We start from the raw sequence: 17105 nt of genomic DNA, 5'->3' as shown, positions 1-17105 counted from the left end.
TGTGAGTTCGAGCCCAGCGTCAGGCTCTGTGCTGACAGCTCAGAGCCTGGAGCCTGCTTCAGATTCTGTGTCTCCCTCTCTCTCTGACCCTCCCCCATTCATGCTCTGTCTCTCTCTGTCTCAAAAATAAATAAACATTAAAAAAAAAATTAAAAAAAAAAAGAATAGTTAAGATGGTAATTTTGTTATGTGTGTTTTATCATGATTATTTTTTTAGCTGTTCCAGACAATCAGTGGAGGTAGTTGCTGAGTTAAGCCTGGGAGTATAGATAGGACAGTGACAATATAGCTGATACTCTATCCTGAGCCCTTTTTGCACATTAACTCTCTTAATTTCCTCTGACCCCTACTAGATAGATACTACTATTCTCTCCAGTCTGACTCTGGAATACAGGGAAAAGGCAGAATTCTTTAGTTTATCTTACTCAAAAAAAAAAAAAAAAAGGTCAGATGCCAAAATATTCAAAAATGTCCACAGAATGTCCAAGAGAAGAGAATGGGTACATATAGGTTTCTGTAATCAAATTTATTCATGTAGAGAGATGTTGTTTACTGCTTGAAATACTGCCTGGAAAACTTCAACACTGTAATGGGCATCTTGCAAATGTTTGTAAGCATGTAATTTTGATACTCATCTTTTGAATTTATAAAAATTAGAAATGTCCCCCAGATAGTTTTGCAATGTGACAATAGAACCAAAAATATCACAGCTACAGCTACCATCTACTGAATGCTTGATTTAATTTGACAAAAAGTAAGTATCTTTAAATATTTTTGTTAACAAAAGGTTTATGAAGTGGTAACCTTCTCATGTCTGAGCCTGGCAACATTTCAGAAGCATCCCTCCTTCCCTTTTTTCAACATGAACCAGTTTGGCCATATGACTACCGTGCCAGTCCAATCAGTTCCAAAATAAAAAGGAAAAGGTTGATTATGTCCAAGTAGATGTTCAGGGCAGCAAAAACATACTCCTCGGGGTGCCGGTCAGAGTGATGGTGGCACCCTCCCACCATGAGCTGCACATCCATCACCAAGTACTTAAAGAAAAGAAGGAAGAATTAGCTACAAAAATGGTATATTTCTATCAAATAAGTATCCTAAATTACCTGGAGAAAATATTTTAGCATCAGTAAAATATATTGCATAAAGTCGATTTATGGCTAAGTTAGGTTATTTTTACAGCCTCAACCATTCACTATGTCCCAGAGTTTGTACTCTATTACAAGTGCTTCATCCTCCTGAGGCCAGCAGGATCAAGTCTGTGAGCCTTCTTTTGCTTTCCAAATCCAGAAAACTTTGTTCCTTTAGCCAATGAGGTGGGACAATTGGACACAGAGATAAACTACAAACTGCCCTGTATTTGTGATTTTCCCACATGTTCTTGGTGAACCAAGAATGAAAATAAAGATGGTTCCTGACCTTTAGATTGATGTGCAGCAATAATGCTGAAATTCTTGGAGCTTTGGATGATAGCATTTTTCAAACCTTGCCATTGGAATGGCTTTATGATGATGTTAGTATTTCCAAAACATAGAATGAGGGGAAGGTGGGATTTGTATATAGATAAATATTTCCCCCTCAAAAAAGTGTAGCTCAGCTGCAGTAGATAGAATGAGGAGCTCCTAAAACTGCAGGAAAAGAGCCAGAGAGCTCACTCACCCTTGTGTTTGTGGCTGGGTGAGCAGCCCTGGGCAGCATGAGGACATTAGAGGAGGTTTCCTTAGAAACCCCTCGGTCCCAGGCAAACCAAGGACAGTTGGTCACCCTAAAAAGCAGGCTGCACAGCAGCGGAGCTTCCAGACTTCATTTATAACCCTGAGGTCCTGACTTCTACAGAGAAGCACTTTTCTCTCTTCATCCCCTCCAAGAACTCCTGACTTTACCTTATTTCTTCTCATAAGAGGGATAATAACTTCTAATCGTTTCACAGACATGCCTTGGTTGTTAGGAGTACACCTTCCAGGTGAAATTATGTTTTTGAAGGCAGACAGGAAAGTGAGAGTGAGATGAGCTGGGATCCACCTGTCCCCCTCCCCCTCAGGGAGAATGGGGTTCAGGACACAACCCAAGACACAGCCAGCCCACAGGGAAGCCCCAGTTGGGATTCAGATCCCCAGGAGCATTTGGGAGTAACACCCTGCCTCACTCCCTACAACTCTGGTGGCTAAGCATCCCCTCCTCACCCCGCTGAAAAAATGTCAATGTCCCTCTTGCTTTATCTGTTTAGTGTTGGGTAGACCTGTCTGAGGCTACAAGAATTTTTGCTCTGCCTCCAAACTGGGAACAGAAACACCAATGTACTTTTGCATGGAAACAAACTATGCCTGAAACAGGACACAAGAAATATAACAGCAGGCATCAATATGCAAAGGCTGAGAGCATAAGAGTAAAGGAAAATGAGCACAAGTTAGTTCCTTTCGGTATTAGGAGAAGAAATAAGAAAACTGAATTATACATACATAACTTCCTGGTCTAAATTTTTCTGACATTTGAAAATAGACAGGACATAATTCTAATAAAAAGGAACGTGATGAAGCAAAATGTGGGTATTTTTAAGCTGGTGATAGTATGTGGAGTTTATTACTCCATTCTTGGTACTTCTGGGTATGTTTGGAAATGCCAAAAATAATTAAAGGAAAACTTAAAATATGTGACATGATAAAAGCATAAAATGGAATACCATGCGCCTTTAAGAAAGAATGAACTTGGGGTACCTGGGTGGCTCAGTCAGCTAAGTGTCCAACTCTTGGTTTTAGTCAGGTTATGATCTCATGGTTTGTGAGTTTGAGCCCCACATCAGGCTCTGTGCTGACAGCATGGAGCCTGCTTGGGATTCTCTCTTTCCCTCTCTCTCTCTCTACCCCTCCTGCAATCTCTCTCTCTCTCTCTCTCTCTCTCTCTCTCAAAAAAAATAAATAAATAAACTTAAAAAAAAAAGAATAAGCTCAATCCATGACTGCTAATATGTGAACACCATTATTTTTGAGTGAAAAAGCAAAGGTAGAACCTTCTATATAGTATGATTACACTAAAAAGAAAGGTTGGGGGGGGGGGGGTAGGTGTGAATGGCCAACACAACATTAAAGGAAAAAAACAACATTGGAGGACTGATTCTGTCTGACTTCAAGACTTACTATGGAGTAAGACAGTATGGTATTGATGAAAGAAGAAACAAATAGATCAATAGAACAGACTAGAGAGCCCAGAAATAGATTCATGTAAATATAGTCAAGTGATCTTTGACAAAGGAGCAAAGGCAATAAATACAATGGAGCAAAGATAATCTCTTCAACAAATGGTGCTGGAAAAACTGGGCATCCATATGCAAAAAAAACAAAAAACAAAAAACAAAAAAACAAAAAACTTAGACAAAGACCTAACATCCTTCACAAAAATTTGTTTTGTCATTGACCTAAGTGTAAAACACAAAACTATAAAGCTCTTAGAAGATAACAGAGGATCTTTTACCTAAGGTATGGTGGTGACTTTTTAGATATGACCCCAAAGGTATAATCCATGAAAGAAATAATGCATAAGCTGAAGTTCATTAAAATTAAAAACTTCTGCTCTGTGAAAGACAATGTCAAGAGAATGAGAAAACAAGCCATAGATGGGAGAAAATATTTGCAAAAGAAACATCTGATAAAGGACTGTTGCCCCAAATACACACACACACACACACACACACACACACACACACACACACACACAAAACTCAACAATAAGCAAACAATCTGATTTAAAAAGATCATTACTTGTTCTCTGGGCTGAAAAACATAGGCAATACCTCACCAAAGAAGATACATGGATGGCAAATAAATACATTAATAGATACTCCTCATCATATGTCATAAGGGAAATGGAAATTGAAACAACAATAAGATACCACTATTAGAATGGCCAAATTTGGGAACACTTACAACATCAAATGCTGCTGAGGATGTTAAGTAACAAATTCTTATTCACTGCTTGTGGGAATGCAAAATGGTACAACTACTTTTGAAGACAGTTTGGCAGTTTCTTAAAAACTAAACATACTTTTTACCATCTGATCCAGTAATCACACTCCTTACTATCTACCCATTGGAGTTGAAAACTCCACAGAAAAACCTGCACAGGGATGTTTACAGCAGCTTTATTCATAATTGCCAAAACTTGGGAGCAAACAAGATGTCCTTCAATAGGTGGATGGATACATAAACTGTGGCACATCTAGACAATGGAATGTTATTCAGCACTAAAAAGAAATGAACTATCAGGTCATGAAAAGACCCAGAAGAACCTTAAGTGCACATCACTAAGTGAAATAAGCCATTCTGAAAAGGCTATAGATGGTGTGCAACTATATGACATTCTGGAAAAGGTAAAATTTGGCAACAGGAAAAAGATTGGTGGTTGCCAGGAGTTGGAGGTAGGAGAGGAATCAAAAGGTGGAACACAAAGGGCTTTTAGGGCTTTTAAACACTCTGTATGATATCATAATGATGGAACCTGTCAATATATATTTATCTAGACCCATAGACTGACTGTACAACACCAAGAGTAAAGTCTAATGTGAACTTTAGGTGATTATAACGCGTCAATGTACGTTCGGCAATGTAATAAAGGTACCACCCTAGTGAGTGATGTTGATCGGGGGGGAGGCCATGCGTGTGTGGGGGCAAGGGATATGTGGGAAATGTCTGTGCCTTCCTCTCCCTTTTGCTGTGAACTTAAAAGTGCTCTAAAAAATGTCTTTATAAAGAAAAATAGGGGCGCCTGGGTGGCTCGGTTGAGTGTCTGACTTTGGCTCAGGTCATGATCTTGCAGTCCGTGAGTTTGACCCCTGCATCAGGCTCTGTGCTGAGAGCCCGGAGCCTGGAGCCTGCTTTGGATTCTGTGTCTCCCTCTCTCTGCCCCTCCCACACTCATGCTCTGTCTCTCTCTCTCTCTGGCAAAAATAAATAAACATTTAACAAATTTTTTAAAAAAAGAAAAAGAAGAAGGAGAAGGAGGGAAAGGAAGAGGGGGAGGCATAGGAGGGGAAAATGAAATACTGACTCTACTTGACTCTGGGCCTAGCACTTGTCAATGCACAGACCATATTCTTTGTCAAAGAGAGGGAGAAATTAGACTCACAAGTGAGAAGAGTACAGTTCCAAGACCAGCATACAATAGGTGCAACCACTGCAAAGAGAAGAAACAATTGTATGTTAAGAAAAAGGTTTGGAATAACGAAAGGGCTCACTTAGTTTACTGCTGTCAGATAAGGACCCAGTATTAAGGAAAGTCACATCTGTGGGGAATTTCATCTTTTTGAACATAGTGGTCAACAGCATCTACTCAATTCCATTCAGCAAATACATGAAAGCTACCCTTGTCGAATCAGTTTTGCTAGATAAGTGCTAAACATCTCACGCATGGTAGGACAAGTAGAACATACTAGATATGGTTCACTTTATGCACCATTGCATAGCCCTTCTAGGGCGTCTGCCCCTATACTCACTCTTGGAATGGGTGGCTCTGTGAAAATAGTGACCCTCATATACCCTAGCTAGGGCTAACTGACAAGAGGTGGAAGATGTCTACTCCAACAGCAGTGACTCTCTTGACTGACCAGAAAGTAAGATCACACAGATGCACCAGGCCAGTCAGAAATCAATTCCCAGAGGCTGTTGCATCATCAGCTACTGTTGGGGCTATTATTACTATACAGAAAAGGCTGATCAACTCAGCCCAAGAGAGGAATGTGGGATTTCCATTTCTGTGAATCCTGCCGCTTCTTCCCACCTAGGAGTTCAATGAGCTTCCCTGGGTCTTTGCCTCGAGTTAGTCTGGGTAGTGTCTGTTCCTTGCAACCAAAACAGCCCTGATCAGAATATGGGACTGATGTGAATGCCAAAGGGGTTGGCTCTATAGAGGGAGAGGATAAAGAAGTGGTATATAACATCTGAGAAAAATAATGTCATTCACTCTTCAGGACAAGAAAGCTCATCCTAGACAAATAGAGCATTCTGCTAACCAGGGAAGATCCTTGGCCAATGACATAAACTAGGAATCAGTGACATAGTGTGGGAGGGACAGTATTTCTGGAATGAGCTAATAGTAAGAAAATACCTGATTACTGGAGTCTGAAGAATTCAAAATTGCCAAAGTCAAACAAGCCTGTATACTTACAACAAGCCTCTGTCAAAAGTCTTCCCTTCCATTTTAACATGTGTGTAAGATTATATATTGTAAATATTTGTGAAAGGAAGTTTACAGGGGGAACAAAGTTTCGTCTATCTAGTAGGAAACACTGTTTCTTAACTGCACCTAAATGGTATTGTAAAGACCTATGGAACCAACCTAATAAATATTTGTATTATTCCTACCAATATTATTCCTACCAATTTGTATTATTATGGCTACCAGCCATAATAATAAATGGAGAGCTGTGTGGCCTTTTAAGGCACATCTTTGTTATATCTTCGAGTTTACCTCTAAAAAATAGATGCGACAAAAATAAATAAAAATAAAATAAAATAAAATCTCCCTAACTATAAGTCTATATAGTCATTCATAAAGCTAAACCAATTCAGGCTTAACTCTTAGTTATCTGTCTGAAGATCACTTAACAAGTCTACTTGTTGTCAAAGAAACTCTTGGATTCAGCAGTTGGGCCAAGTTGGCCTTAGGGCTTTAGTCAAAAGGTCACAGGCTCCAGGCCAATCCTCAGTGGAGCTGGCTGCCCATAGGGTCTCCCCACAGGGGCCAATGACAAGCCGGGCCCACACCCCCTCTAGCCTCCATCCACAGATTGTGCGCTGGGAAGAGCATGGCACTGACGTCCCACAGATCTGGCTTTCATCCCACCCCTGCCACTTACTCCTTGTGTAGACCTGGGTGAATTATTTAATTTCTCTGAGCATGTGTTTTTAGCTAAACAATAGATGACACATGTACTTTTCATAAAGGTCATGAGAATTAAATGTAATGCCTATGAGAAAACCACAAGCTTATATCTGATATCTGGTAAGAAGTCAATGAATATATATAAGGAAGAAAGGAAGGAAGGAAAGCAAGCAAGCAAGCTGGAATTACTCTACGCTGCCATCGGGAAAGTCTGAAAAGCCCATCACTCCACTTTCATTACTTCAAACCAGCAGCACCCAGGTATAGGAGAAGTCTGACCAGCCCTGTGGGTAGGTTCACCCCAAGACCCTCGTGGGGAAAGACAGCTATAGTCTAGAGAAGGAGCTCCGTTTTCATGCCCCACGCTTCCAACAGGACCCCAACCACACCACGCTGGGCGGCCGCAAGGACAGGCCTCACAGACCTCCAGCTACTGGGAGGTGCCCAGCTGCTGTGCTGTGCAGCCCACTGCAGTGAGTTTCTGGGCCACGCTTGTCACTTGTCAGTCACTGGGGAGCAGCAGAGTACTTCCTGGGAGACACAGGACTACACAACACAATAAATATTTGTATTATTCCTACAATAAAGTTGTAAAGTTGACTACAGTCAACTTTAGCTCAAGGAACCCCCCACACACACTCCCCCTACAGCCTTGCTGAACCTTCCTCGACTTCATGTCTAGAATGTTCCCACTGCCCACCTTCCCTCCCCTTCACCTGGTGTCAGATGTGCTACTGTGGTGGGGCACGTCTTCCAGCCCTCAGAGACTCCCCAGCCCCTTTTCTCTCACAGACACTTCTCCCATTCAAGTCCTCACCCAGTTCACCCAACCGAGTGTCTGCTTCACAGAAGATCTAGGCCAACACAACCAGCACTTTGCCCTCTAACAATTCTCTGAGGTTCCCAAACGAGATCCCACTTACATATGAGCATATGAAGAGGAAGAAAATTCCATAGATTAACAGTACGAAGAGAAAAACGAACAGCATCCCATTTAGCATGGTGAAATCCCACTGAGGAAATATAACACAAAAACAGCTCACTTATCATCTGGAAGGAATTTCAGGAGGTTTAGAGATGCATCTTATGTCCTATAGATAGAAATTGTCCCATTTGCTAATAATCTACCCTGGACAATTCTGAGAACCACAGACATCCATTTGCCCCTATCACTGAAAAACGCTACATTAAAAAGTGTGGTGTTGGGGCGCCTGGGTGGCGCAGTCGGTTAAGCGTCCGACTTCAGCCAGGTCACGATCTCGCGGTCCGTGAGTTCGAGCCCCGCGTCAGGCTCTGGGCTGATGGCTCGGAGCCTGGAGCCTGTTTCCGATTCTGTGTCTCCCTCTCTCTCTGCCCCTCCCCCGTTCATGCTCTCTCTCTGTCCCAAAAATAAATTAAAAACGTTGAAAAAAAAAAAAAGTGTGGTGTTGACTGGAATTTGCTTCATGAGGGAGAAGAAGGTAGGAGTATGGATGAAATAACAAGAGCCGTGGATACATGAGGGCTCATTATACTATTCTATTTTTGTATTTATAGGACATTTCCCCTAATAAAAAATGTACATTGAATAGAATGTAAATTTGTATGTACAGTATGGTCATATTTCTGAAAGCATGTGCATAAAATACAGCAATGAACTGGGCGCCTTTCCATGTTTGTATGCATATATTTTAATAAAAATATATACACTAAGCTTTCAAAAATTATTGCTGATTCTTTTGTAATTTTGAAATTTATTAATATGCTTTTTGGTTTTGCCTTCATAAATCAGGGATGAAAACAGCCTGGGGAAGCTGAGGAATTTTTTTAAACAAAGGGGAATATGCATCTTCTGACCTGAACAGAATATTATACAGCAAAAGAAGACCCTTGAATCCAGGATACTTTCTTGTAAGAGCTTTTTCCTAACTCCTTTATGTCCTCCCTCACTCCTTACTTCTTGCACACCAAGAGAATAATTAGAAGCACTAGGTTTCCACATGTGGTTCTCAAACCAGCACTATCTGGGAAATGCAAATTATTGGGCTGTGTCCCAGACTTTCTGAAGTAGCAACTCCAGGGTGTCCAGAATCTGTGTTTTAACAAACCCTCCAGAGGATTCTGATGGCTGTTTAAAACATGTATGTCTAGGGGCGCCTGGGTGGCTCAGTCGGTTGAGTGGCCGACTTCGGCTCAGGTCATGATCTCGCGGTCCATGAGTTCAAGCCCCGTGTCGGGCTCTGTGCTGACAGCTCAGAGCCTGGAGCCTATTTCGGATTCTGTGTCTCCCTCTCTCTGATCCTCCCCCGTTCATGCTCTGTCTCTCTCTGTCTCAAAAATAAATAAACATTAAAAAAAATTTTTTTTTTTAATAAATTAAAAAATAAAAAAATAAAACATGTATGTCTAGAGGGCCACCTGGGTGGCTCAGTCGGTTAAGCATCTGACTTCGACTCAGGTCATGATCTCAGTTTGTGGGTTCGAGCCCCACGTTGGGCTCTGTGCTGACAGCTTGGAGCCTGGAGCCTGCTTCAGATTCTGTGTCTTCCTCTTACTCTGCCACTCCCCTGCTTTCTCTCTCTCAGAAATAAACATTTTACAAAAAATTGTTTTTAAATACTTGTCTAGAGCTATGCATTCCATACTTGTGGCTAGGTAAGCATTCAAAGTGTGGCTAGTCTGAAGTAAAGTATGCTGTAAGTATAATAAAATACACACTGAATTTGAATTTTACCTCAAAAAAGAATGTAAAAGGTCTCAATATTTGCGTTATATTGTTTACTGAAATGTTAATACCTTGCATACACTGGGTTAAATAAAATATATGATTAAAATTAAATTCACCTGTTTCTTTTTGTTTTGTTTTGTTTTGTTTTTTTAACGTGGTTACTAGGAAAGTCAGAAGCCAGAAGGCGAAGAAGCTACGGAGGTGGGCCCACAGGACAGCAGTGAGCAGGAAGGAGGAGAGATAAGAATGGGTCAGGAAGGGCCAAAGGAACACATCTACACACTCCCTTGTGACAGAAATCGTTTTCGGTGATACATACTTTTGTTTGAAGAGCAAATAAAGTGAGCGATAACGTCACCAGAGCAGTCACTGCTGTTGCCCACAGCACTTCCTCTGTATTACAGAAACTAAAACCAGAGACTGTGATTATTGTTCACATACATACAAAGAAAAGCACACATGAGAAAGGAAATATGTATCAAAGACTTACACTGAAACAGCTCCCAGCAGCAGACCTTGAAGAACTGTCTAAAGACAAAATTCACAATCAGAACCCTGGTCCCATAGGCCCAGAATCCAGAGATGATTTAAAGAGTGTGTGTGTTGGCGGGGTCTAGGGAGTGGGAATATGCACAACCCCGGTGCCCAGAGCTATGGGAAGGTTAATTATGGGACAAAAATAGTAGAACTAAACATTTACCTAACATTCCCCTGAGCCTGACAAGATTCTTCTATTAGTAAAAATTCCTTAGAATGCAGGAGTAACTTTCAGCATATTGATTGCATTAAATATGTGTTAGTTAGGAATATGGAAACCATAATAAAAGGTTTATCTGTAAGACCAGATCAAATGGGCCCACCCACACAGACACACCTTAACAATTTATCAAAGCAGGACATTCTGTTTCTACTAATTCTTCACCAACAGTTTCAAGTGCTGACCTTTCCTACAGGCTTGGGTGAGAGTTGAAAACTTCAAACCTCAGATGAGGGAGGAGGATTGAGACCTTTTCAGGACTGGGGATGGGGCTCCAGGACAGATCTCTACAGAGGGTGTGGCTGCACCTGTAGGTGCCCATCCAGGGCTGGGAAGAGGGCTGCATTGAGGTTGCATCAGGCCAGAGGGTTTCCATGGTCTGCTGGGGCCATGTGGGAGAGGGGCAGGTGCTGAGAGTCAGCAGGTGGTCAAGCCAGAGACCAAAAAAAGGCAACGAGGTTGTAGCTGGGTTCGTGGTCAGGCTCCAGGACAGTGGGCAGGTGGGGTGAGGCAACAGTTAACAGTGGCTGAAGGGCCTGAGGACATTCTCCAGCTGGTAGGGAGCTCCACCAGAGCCAAATCCAGAAACTCGGCTAACCCTCTGGTCCATGGCAAGAGCCAGGAAAGAATGCTCTGGTCTCCAGGAGTACAAATGAAGACACATTTTAACCATGGTGCAAGGACTGCTAGAGTGGCTTTGAACTTCTCCAGCTGGCCAACATCATATAGGATAAGAGACGAGAAGAACTGGAATCCTGAGAGTCCTGGATTGCATCTTTGTGTTTCCCAGACTCGGTGAGTAGTTGCCTGATTCTCTTCTTTGTTAAATCTACCAAAGCTGTCCTTATTTCCACCACAGGTTAAAAACAGTGTATCTGTTCCATGTATACATGATTGTTTTTTTAATTTAATGTTTATTTATGTTCGATAGAGAGACAGAGTGTGACACTCTGGGGGGAGGGGGAGAGAGAGACAGAGACTGAATTGTAAGTACGAGCCTGACATGGAGCCTGAACTCATGGATCATGACCTGAGCCAAATTTGGAAGCTTATCTGACTGAGCCACCCCCTAGGTGCCCCTACACATGATTTTTTTTTTTAAGTTTATTTGAGAGAGAGAGAGAGAAAGTGAGGGAGGAACAGAGAAAGAGGGAGAGAGAAAATCCCAAGCAGGTTCCGTGCTGTCAGCTCAGAACCCGATACAGGACTCAAACCCACAAACTGTGAGATCATGACCTGAGCTGAAATCCAGAGTCCGATGCCCAACCGACTGAGCCACCCAGGTGCCCCCCACATGATATTTTAATAATGTGCTTGCTTCCAAACTTCCTCTTAAGATTTTCTTCTTCTACTTGCTCAAATGCTTCATGTTTTTCTATCTTTAGCAGCACATAAGTGTGTGTGGGGTGGGGAGAGGATAGTGGGAGGAAGATAGGGCTCAGAAGTAGAGGGAGAGAGAATGATTTAAAGGTGGAAACCACCCTTCAGTTTTCCAAAGAGAAGAACAAGAGGCCTTAGAAGTCAAACCTGCCTGATGGCTTCAAGAGCGCAGAACACAGGCTCAAAATTCTATGGGACAAAAGCTGTCTTCGGTATGTGTGCTTTTTTCCCCTCAACTCCTTTTCTGAAATGGTTTCTCCATATATTTCCTAATACTTAGCCAAAACATAAAGTCTACAAAATGCATCTAATTTTTTGCCTGTGTATATTTCTTCTCTTAAGCTGTTCCCTGCTTCGGGATAAACAACAAAACCTCAGAGATGAGAGCTTTGATCTCTTCTTGTGATAAACATTAAAAACATGGAAACTTTTTAAATAAAAACTTCAAGTATTTTTAGAAAAGTACCTCCTCTCCCCATCCTATCACCTCTGCTCTAGGACTAGGCTCTAGTATAGTTATCTTTCTATGCCTGGCTTTTAACCTGCACTTCTTCCTGAGTGTAGTCTGTCCAGGAACTAGGAAACCCCATCTGCTCCCCCGAGTGATGAGCAAGGTATCCACACCAGGTAAGAAAGGCCTTTCAATGCACTGGCAGCCAAGGAATGCCCAGATGCCCAGACGTGGGCATCAGAGAGCTAGTCTCCAGAGGAAGATGTGCTTCCCAACATATAAATCACACTAGACACCGAGCTATCTGCATGCTGAGAATGTCACCACTGGTCATGTGTCCTTACTTTCTTTGACCACCCGAAGGCACAGGCCCAAATCTAGCCTCATCACACTCAAGTGCACAGGATTATGCATTTTAAAATTTTTTCATTGAAGTACAGTTGACATACAATACTGTGTTAGTTTCAGGTATATAGCACAGTGATTTGACAATTATATATGTTGCAAAATGCTTACCACAATAAATACATTATCAGCTGCCATCATACAATATTATTGAGTATATTCCCCTGGAACTTTCCATCCCTCTGATTCATTTATAACTGGAAGTTTGTAACTCTTAAAATCCTTCACCTATTTTGCCTATCTACCCCATTCCCATTCACAACCACTAGCTTTTTCTCTGTATTTGTGAATCTGGTTCTGTTTTGTTTGCTTATTCATTTGTTTTGTTGTGTTTTGTTTTGGGTTCCACATATAAGTGAAATCGTATGATATTCGTCTTTCTCTAACTTATTTCACTTTGCACTTACCCTCAAGGTCCATCCATGTTATCACAGATGGCAAGATTTAATTCTTTCTATGGCTGAATAACATTCCATTGTACATATGTCCACATCTTCTTTATCCACTCATCTATCAGTGAGCACTTAGGTTGCTTCCATATCTTGGCTATTGTTTTGTTGTTGTTCTTATTTTAGAGAGAGAGTGAGAGAGCGCACTTGAGGTGGGAAGAGGAGCAGAGGGAGACAGAGAGGATCTTAAGCAGACTCCATACTCAGCACAGAGCCCAATGGGGCGCTTGATCCCACAACCCTGGGCTCATGACCTGAGCCGAAATCAAGAGTTAGACACACTCAACGGACTGAGCCACCCAGGGGCCCCCATATCTTGGCTATTGTAAATAATGCTGCAATAAACATAGGGTACATATATCTTTTTCAATTAGTGTTTTCATTCTTTGGGAAGATACCCAGAAGTGGAATTAGTGGATCATATGGTATTTCTAATTTTAAATTTTTGGAGAAACTCCATACTGTTTTCCACAGTGACTGTACCAATTTATAGTCCCATCAACAGGCCAAGAGAGCTCCGTTTTGCCACCACTTATTTCTTGTCTTTTTGACACTAGCCATTCTGACTCGTGTGAAGTGACATCTCATTGCATTTCCATAACTAGTGACGTTAAGTATCTCTTCATCTGTTGGCCATCCATATGTCTTCTCTGGAAAAATGTCTATTCAGATTCTCTGTGCATTTTTAATTAGATTTTTTTGGTATGATTTTTTGGTAGATTTTTTTAGATTTCATTTGTATAAGTATCTATCTATATAGCTATACAGATAAGATATAGGTCTATATTAGCTTCTTCTAAGATAAATCATTTGCAAATATCTTCTCCCATTCAGTAGGTTGCCTCTTTGTTTTGTTGACGATGGTTTCCTTCACTGTGCAAGAGTTTTTAATCTGATGTAGTCCCAATTTTTTTGTTTGTTTGTTTCCCTTGCCTGAGGAGACTGATCCCAAAAAATATTGCTAAGGCCAATGTTACAAGAGTTTACTGCCTATGTTTTCTTTTAAGAGTTTTATAGTTTCAGGTCTTACACTTAGGTATTTAATCCATTTTTATTTCATTTTTGTTTATGGTATAAGAAAGCAGTCCAGTGTCATTCTTTCTTCCATATGGCTGTCCAGTTTTCCCAACATCATTTGTTGAAGAGACTGTCTTTTGTTCATTGTATATTTTCATCTCCTTTATAGATTAATTGAGCATATAATTGTGGGTTTATTTATTCTATTCCATTGATCTATGTGTCTGTTTTGAGCCACTACCATACTGTTTTGATTCCTATAGCTTTGTAGCGTATCTTGAAATCTAGAATTATCTTGAAATCTGGAATGGTGATACCTCCAGTTTTGTTCTTCTTTCTCAAGATTGCTTTGGCTATTCAGGGAGCATACGCATTTTGTACACTAATCTAACCACTGACTTTATTTTCTTACCCTTATTTTTCCTTTCATCAGATTTCCCTACCAGTTTATCTTATCCTCTTATATTGTGGGTGTTTTTATAAGCTACCTCAAATCTCGTATGGAACCAGATGAGGAATAAATCAATTGGTACATAAATCTTCACAATGGAAGGGTGCTGAGTTCCTGGAATCCTTGTGGGCAGCACAGAAAGGAACTGGCTACAAGAAAAGGAGCCACACATTTTCTGTGGCCCAGAGAGAGCAGCACTGATCCACAAAGAAAGGACCTATGTGGTGAGACCTTGTGAGTGGAAGCCCCACAGGAGGCGCTGGTGAAACAGGAACCAGACTGTGCTGAAATGAGGAGAGCCCAGGACCAGAAGCCCCAGCCTCACCCCCAACTCTCTGGAAAAGCCAGAGGTGCAAGGTGGGGAACCAAGGGAACCTGCGCTGACCTGGGTTTCTGCACCCAGTGAGACTTGAAATAGAAATAAGAGAACTCTTACAAAAATAAAGTATACTTCAAACACATGAGTTTGTGAACTAAATGTGGAATCCACTCTCCATAACAGAATGTGTTTGTTGTGCCCGGCAGAGGGCCATTAACAGTCAAGTTAACTGTTCCTGAAATGGAGCCTGGATTCTGAGCAGGTTCCCCACGTGGCCTCCCAGAGGCAAGGTCGCTGGCAATAAGGACTTGCTCAGTGTGCCCAGATTCTCTAGCTTTAGTAAAAGGGCATGGATACGATCTCATAAACAAGTTTATGACTTTGTTACAGCCAGGATTGAGCCCAGAGGACATCTCACAAATAATTTCTATCTCTATTATTCCACAAGAAGATTTTCCACGATAGAGGCAGAATTAGTAATGTGTCAAAAATGTATTTCACAGGTGAGCTAACAACACATGCTAACAAAGTTTACTTACAAATACTCCCAGGAGAATGTAATTCACAGGCACCTGACGCTGGAGATTCCCACAACAAGCAAATACAATAAGTACACCAAAAAATGCTGGCCTGAGGGTAACTGAAAGCCATGTGTTATTTGTTTCCAGTGATTTTATCAAATGATACAGGTAGATGAATAGAGACAGAAATATACATTATTATCTGATAATCACTATTATAAACAAAACTGCATGCAGATTATTACCTTTACTTCTTTTTTTTAGCTTTTAAAACTAACTTTTCTCATTTTCATCCATAGAATTTAAAAAAATGTTATTTTGAAATAATTATAGATTCACAAAAAGTTGCCAAGAGACAGAGGTCCCATGCATCCTTTACTCAGTTTCCCTCAAAGGTTACATCTTACATAAATATAGTATAATACCAAAGCCAGTGATTTGACATTGGTACAAGGTATATATAATGCTATGTCATAGAACTTGGACACAAATCTATGAGTAGACATGTGTAACCAGCACCACAATCAAGATTTGAAACTATCCCATCATTAAAACCTCAACAAAGATCTCCTTCATGCCATCTCTTTATGGTACACAACACACACACACACACCCTAGCTCCTTAGAACCACTAAGTTGCTTGTTTTCCATCTCTATGATTTTATCATTTCAAGAATGTTATACCTTCACCTAATTTCTAATAAAGAACCTCAGTCAATAGCTAATAGAAAAAAAACCACACTTTATTAAATCCAAGAATACTTACAAGATTGCATAGGTGAACCAGGCATTCATGAGCACCCAAGCTTTTAAACCCTTCCTGGTTAAAAAATAATTAATATAGTTTTAAATGATAAATTGTTTATTTTTCTAACTAATGTAATATTTCAGTAGAAGTAAAACAATCTCATGGGAAAGGGGTAAACCCTTAATCATTGGCAATGATAAATGAGGAGTTAAATGGTGAAACATATAACCATACCTTGCTTCTTAAAATATATTTATAAAAAGATAGTCATAATAAGTTGTAAGTTAAATATGTATGAATGCAAATGTCCTGGTGACATTTTTATTTTTAAAAAATACTGCTAAGTGTACAAAGCAAAGAAAATCAATTTCTCATATATTTGTTTTGTAAATAGAGATTTTCACAGGATAGGTTTAAGCAGTGATGGGTCATAGTCCCTAAAATAATTTCAACATTCCAAGTCTCCAAGGCCTCCATAATCTCACCTTTTTTCCTTTATCCACTTTCATCTGTGGAAATAGCCAGGGAAAACAGAAAATGAAATAGCGCCCCAAAAAGACTAAGACAAAAAGATCTTGGCTTAGGAAGTTGAAGTAAAACTGTGGAAATCTACCAACACCTTGGTCTAAGAGTTGCCTCAAAAACAACAAAGCTATAGAGATATTATATCCTATGAATGATTAAGAAAAAATAGATAATTTTTAATGAACAAAATTGAGTTGATTCGATAAGAATTAATGTGAACAACTTAATATTTCATTTACATCAGTAACAAAGACTTACCAGAAAATAAACACGCTGATAATCACCCCAGTGACCACCAACTGAGCCGACAGGATCAGGAACACTTTTATAACGAAAGCTGAAGAGACAGAAACATTATGTTTATGATACAATGTTCAAAAGTAAAAAAAAGAAATATAGGGGCGTCTGCATGGCTCAGTCGGTTAAGTGGTCACTTCGGCTCAGGTCATGATCTCACGGTTTGTGAGTTCGAGTCTTGAATCAGGCTCTGTGACAGCTCAGA

The 17105-nt window shown here is 40.5% G+C and overlaps 1 protein-coding gene and 1 long non-coding RNA gene across 6 annotated transcripts in view; one reads left to right on the top strand and one right to left on the bottom strand.

The window, feature by feature from the left end:
• Nucleotides 1-507: 507 nt before the first annotated feature.
• LOC131509415 (protein lifeguard 1-like) overlaps nucleotides 508-17105 on the bottom strand; it is a 31889-nt gene continuing 15291 nt past the window's right edge. For 2 of the 3 annotated variants that reach the window (XM_058725112.1, XM_058725113.1), the window contains exons 4-11: nucleotides 16862-16940; nucleotides 16097-16150; nucleotides 15349-15439; nucleotides 10071-10108; nucleotides 9900-9987; nucleotides 7797-7886; nucleotides 5119-5166; nucleotides 508-1037 (exon numbers count right to left, since the gene is read on the bottom strand). In XM_058725112.1, coding sequence (XP_058581095.1) covers nucleotides 885-1037; nucleotides 5119-5166; nucleotides 7797-7886; nucleotides 9900-9987; nucleotides 10071-10108; nucleotides 15349-15439; nucleotides 16097-16150; nucleotides 16862-16940 — 641 coding nt within the window. In that variant the 3' untranslated portion in view covers nucleotides 508-884. The remainder of the gene's footprint in view (nucleotides 1038-5118; nucleotides 5167-7796; nucleotides 7887-9899; nucleotides 9988-10070; nucleotides 10109-15348; nucleotides 15440-16096; nucleotides 16151-16861; nucleotides 16941-17105) is intronic. The other variant, XM_058725114.1, reaches the window with a different exon arrangement.
• Nucleotides 3965-9937, top strand: LOC131509416 (uncharacterized). 3 transcript variants are annotated; one of them, XR_009260486.1, is made up of 3 exons: nucleotides 3965-4618; nucleotides 8645-8763; nucleotides 9746-9937. It is a non-coding gene; the product is annotated as an uncharacterized LOC131509416 (long non-coding RNA). The 3 variants fall into 3 exon arrangements; XR_009260485.1 differs by having other exon boundaries at nucleotides 3967-4584; XR_009260483.1 differs by having other exon boundaries at nucleotides 3967-4607.

The sequence above is a fragment of the Neofelis nebulosa genome, chromosome 4 (assembly GCF_028018385.1).
Source record: "Neofelis nebulosa isolate mNeoNeb1 chromosome 4, mNeoNeb1.pri, whole genome shotgun sequence".
In the NCBI taxonomy this organism is placed as follows: Eukaryota; Metazoa; Chordata; class Mammalia; order Carnivora; family Felidae; genus Neofelis; species Neofelis nebulosa.
This window is presented reverse-complemented; position numbering and strand designations above follow the sequence as displayed.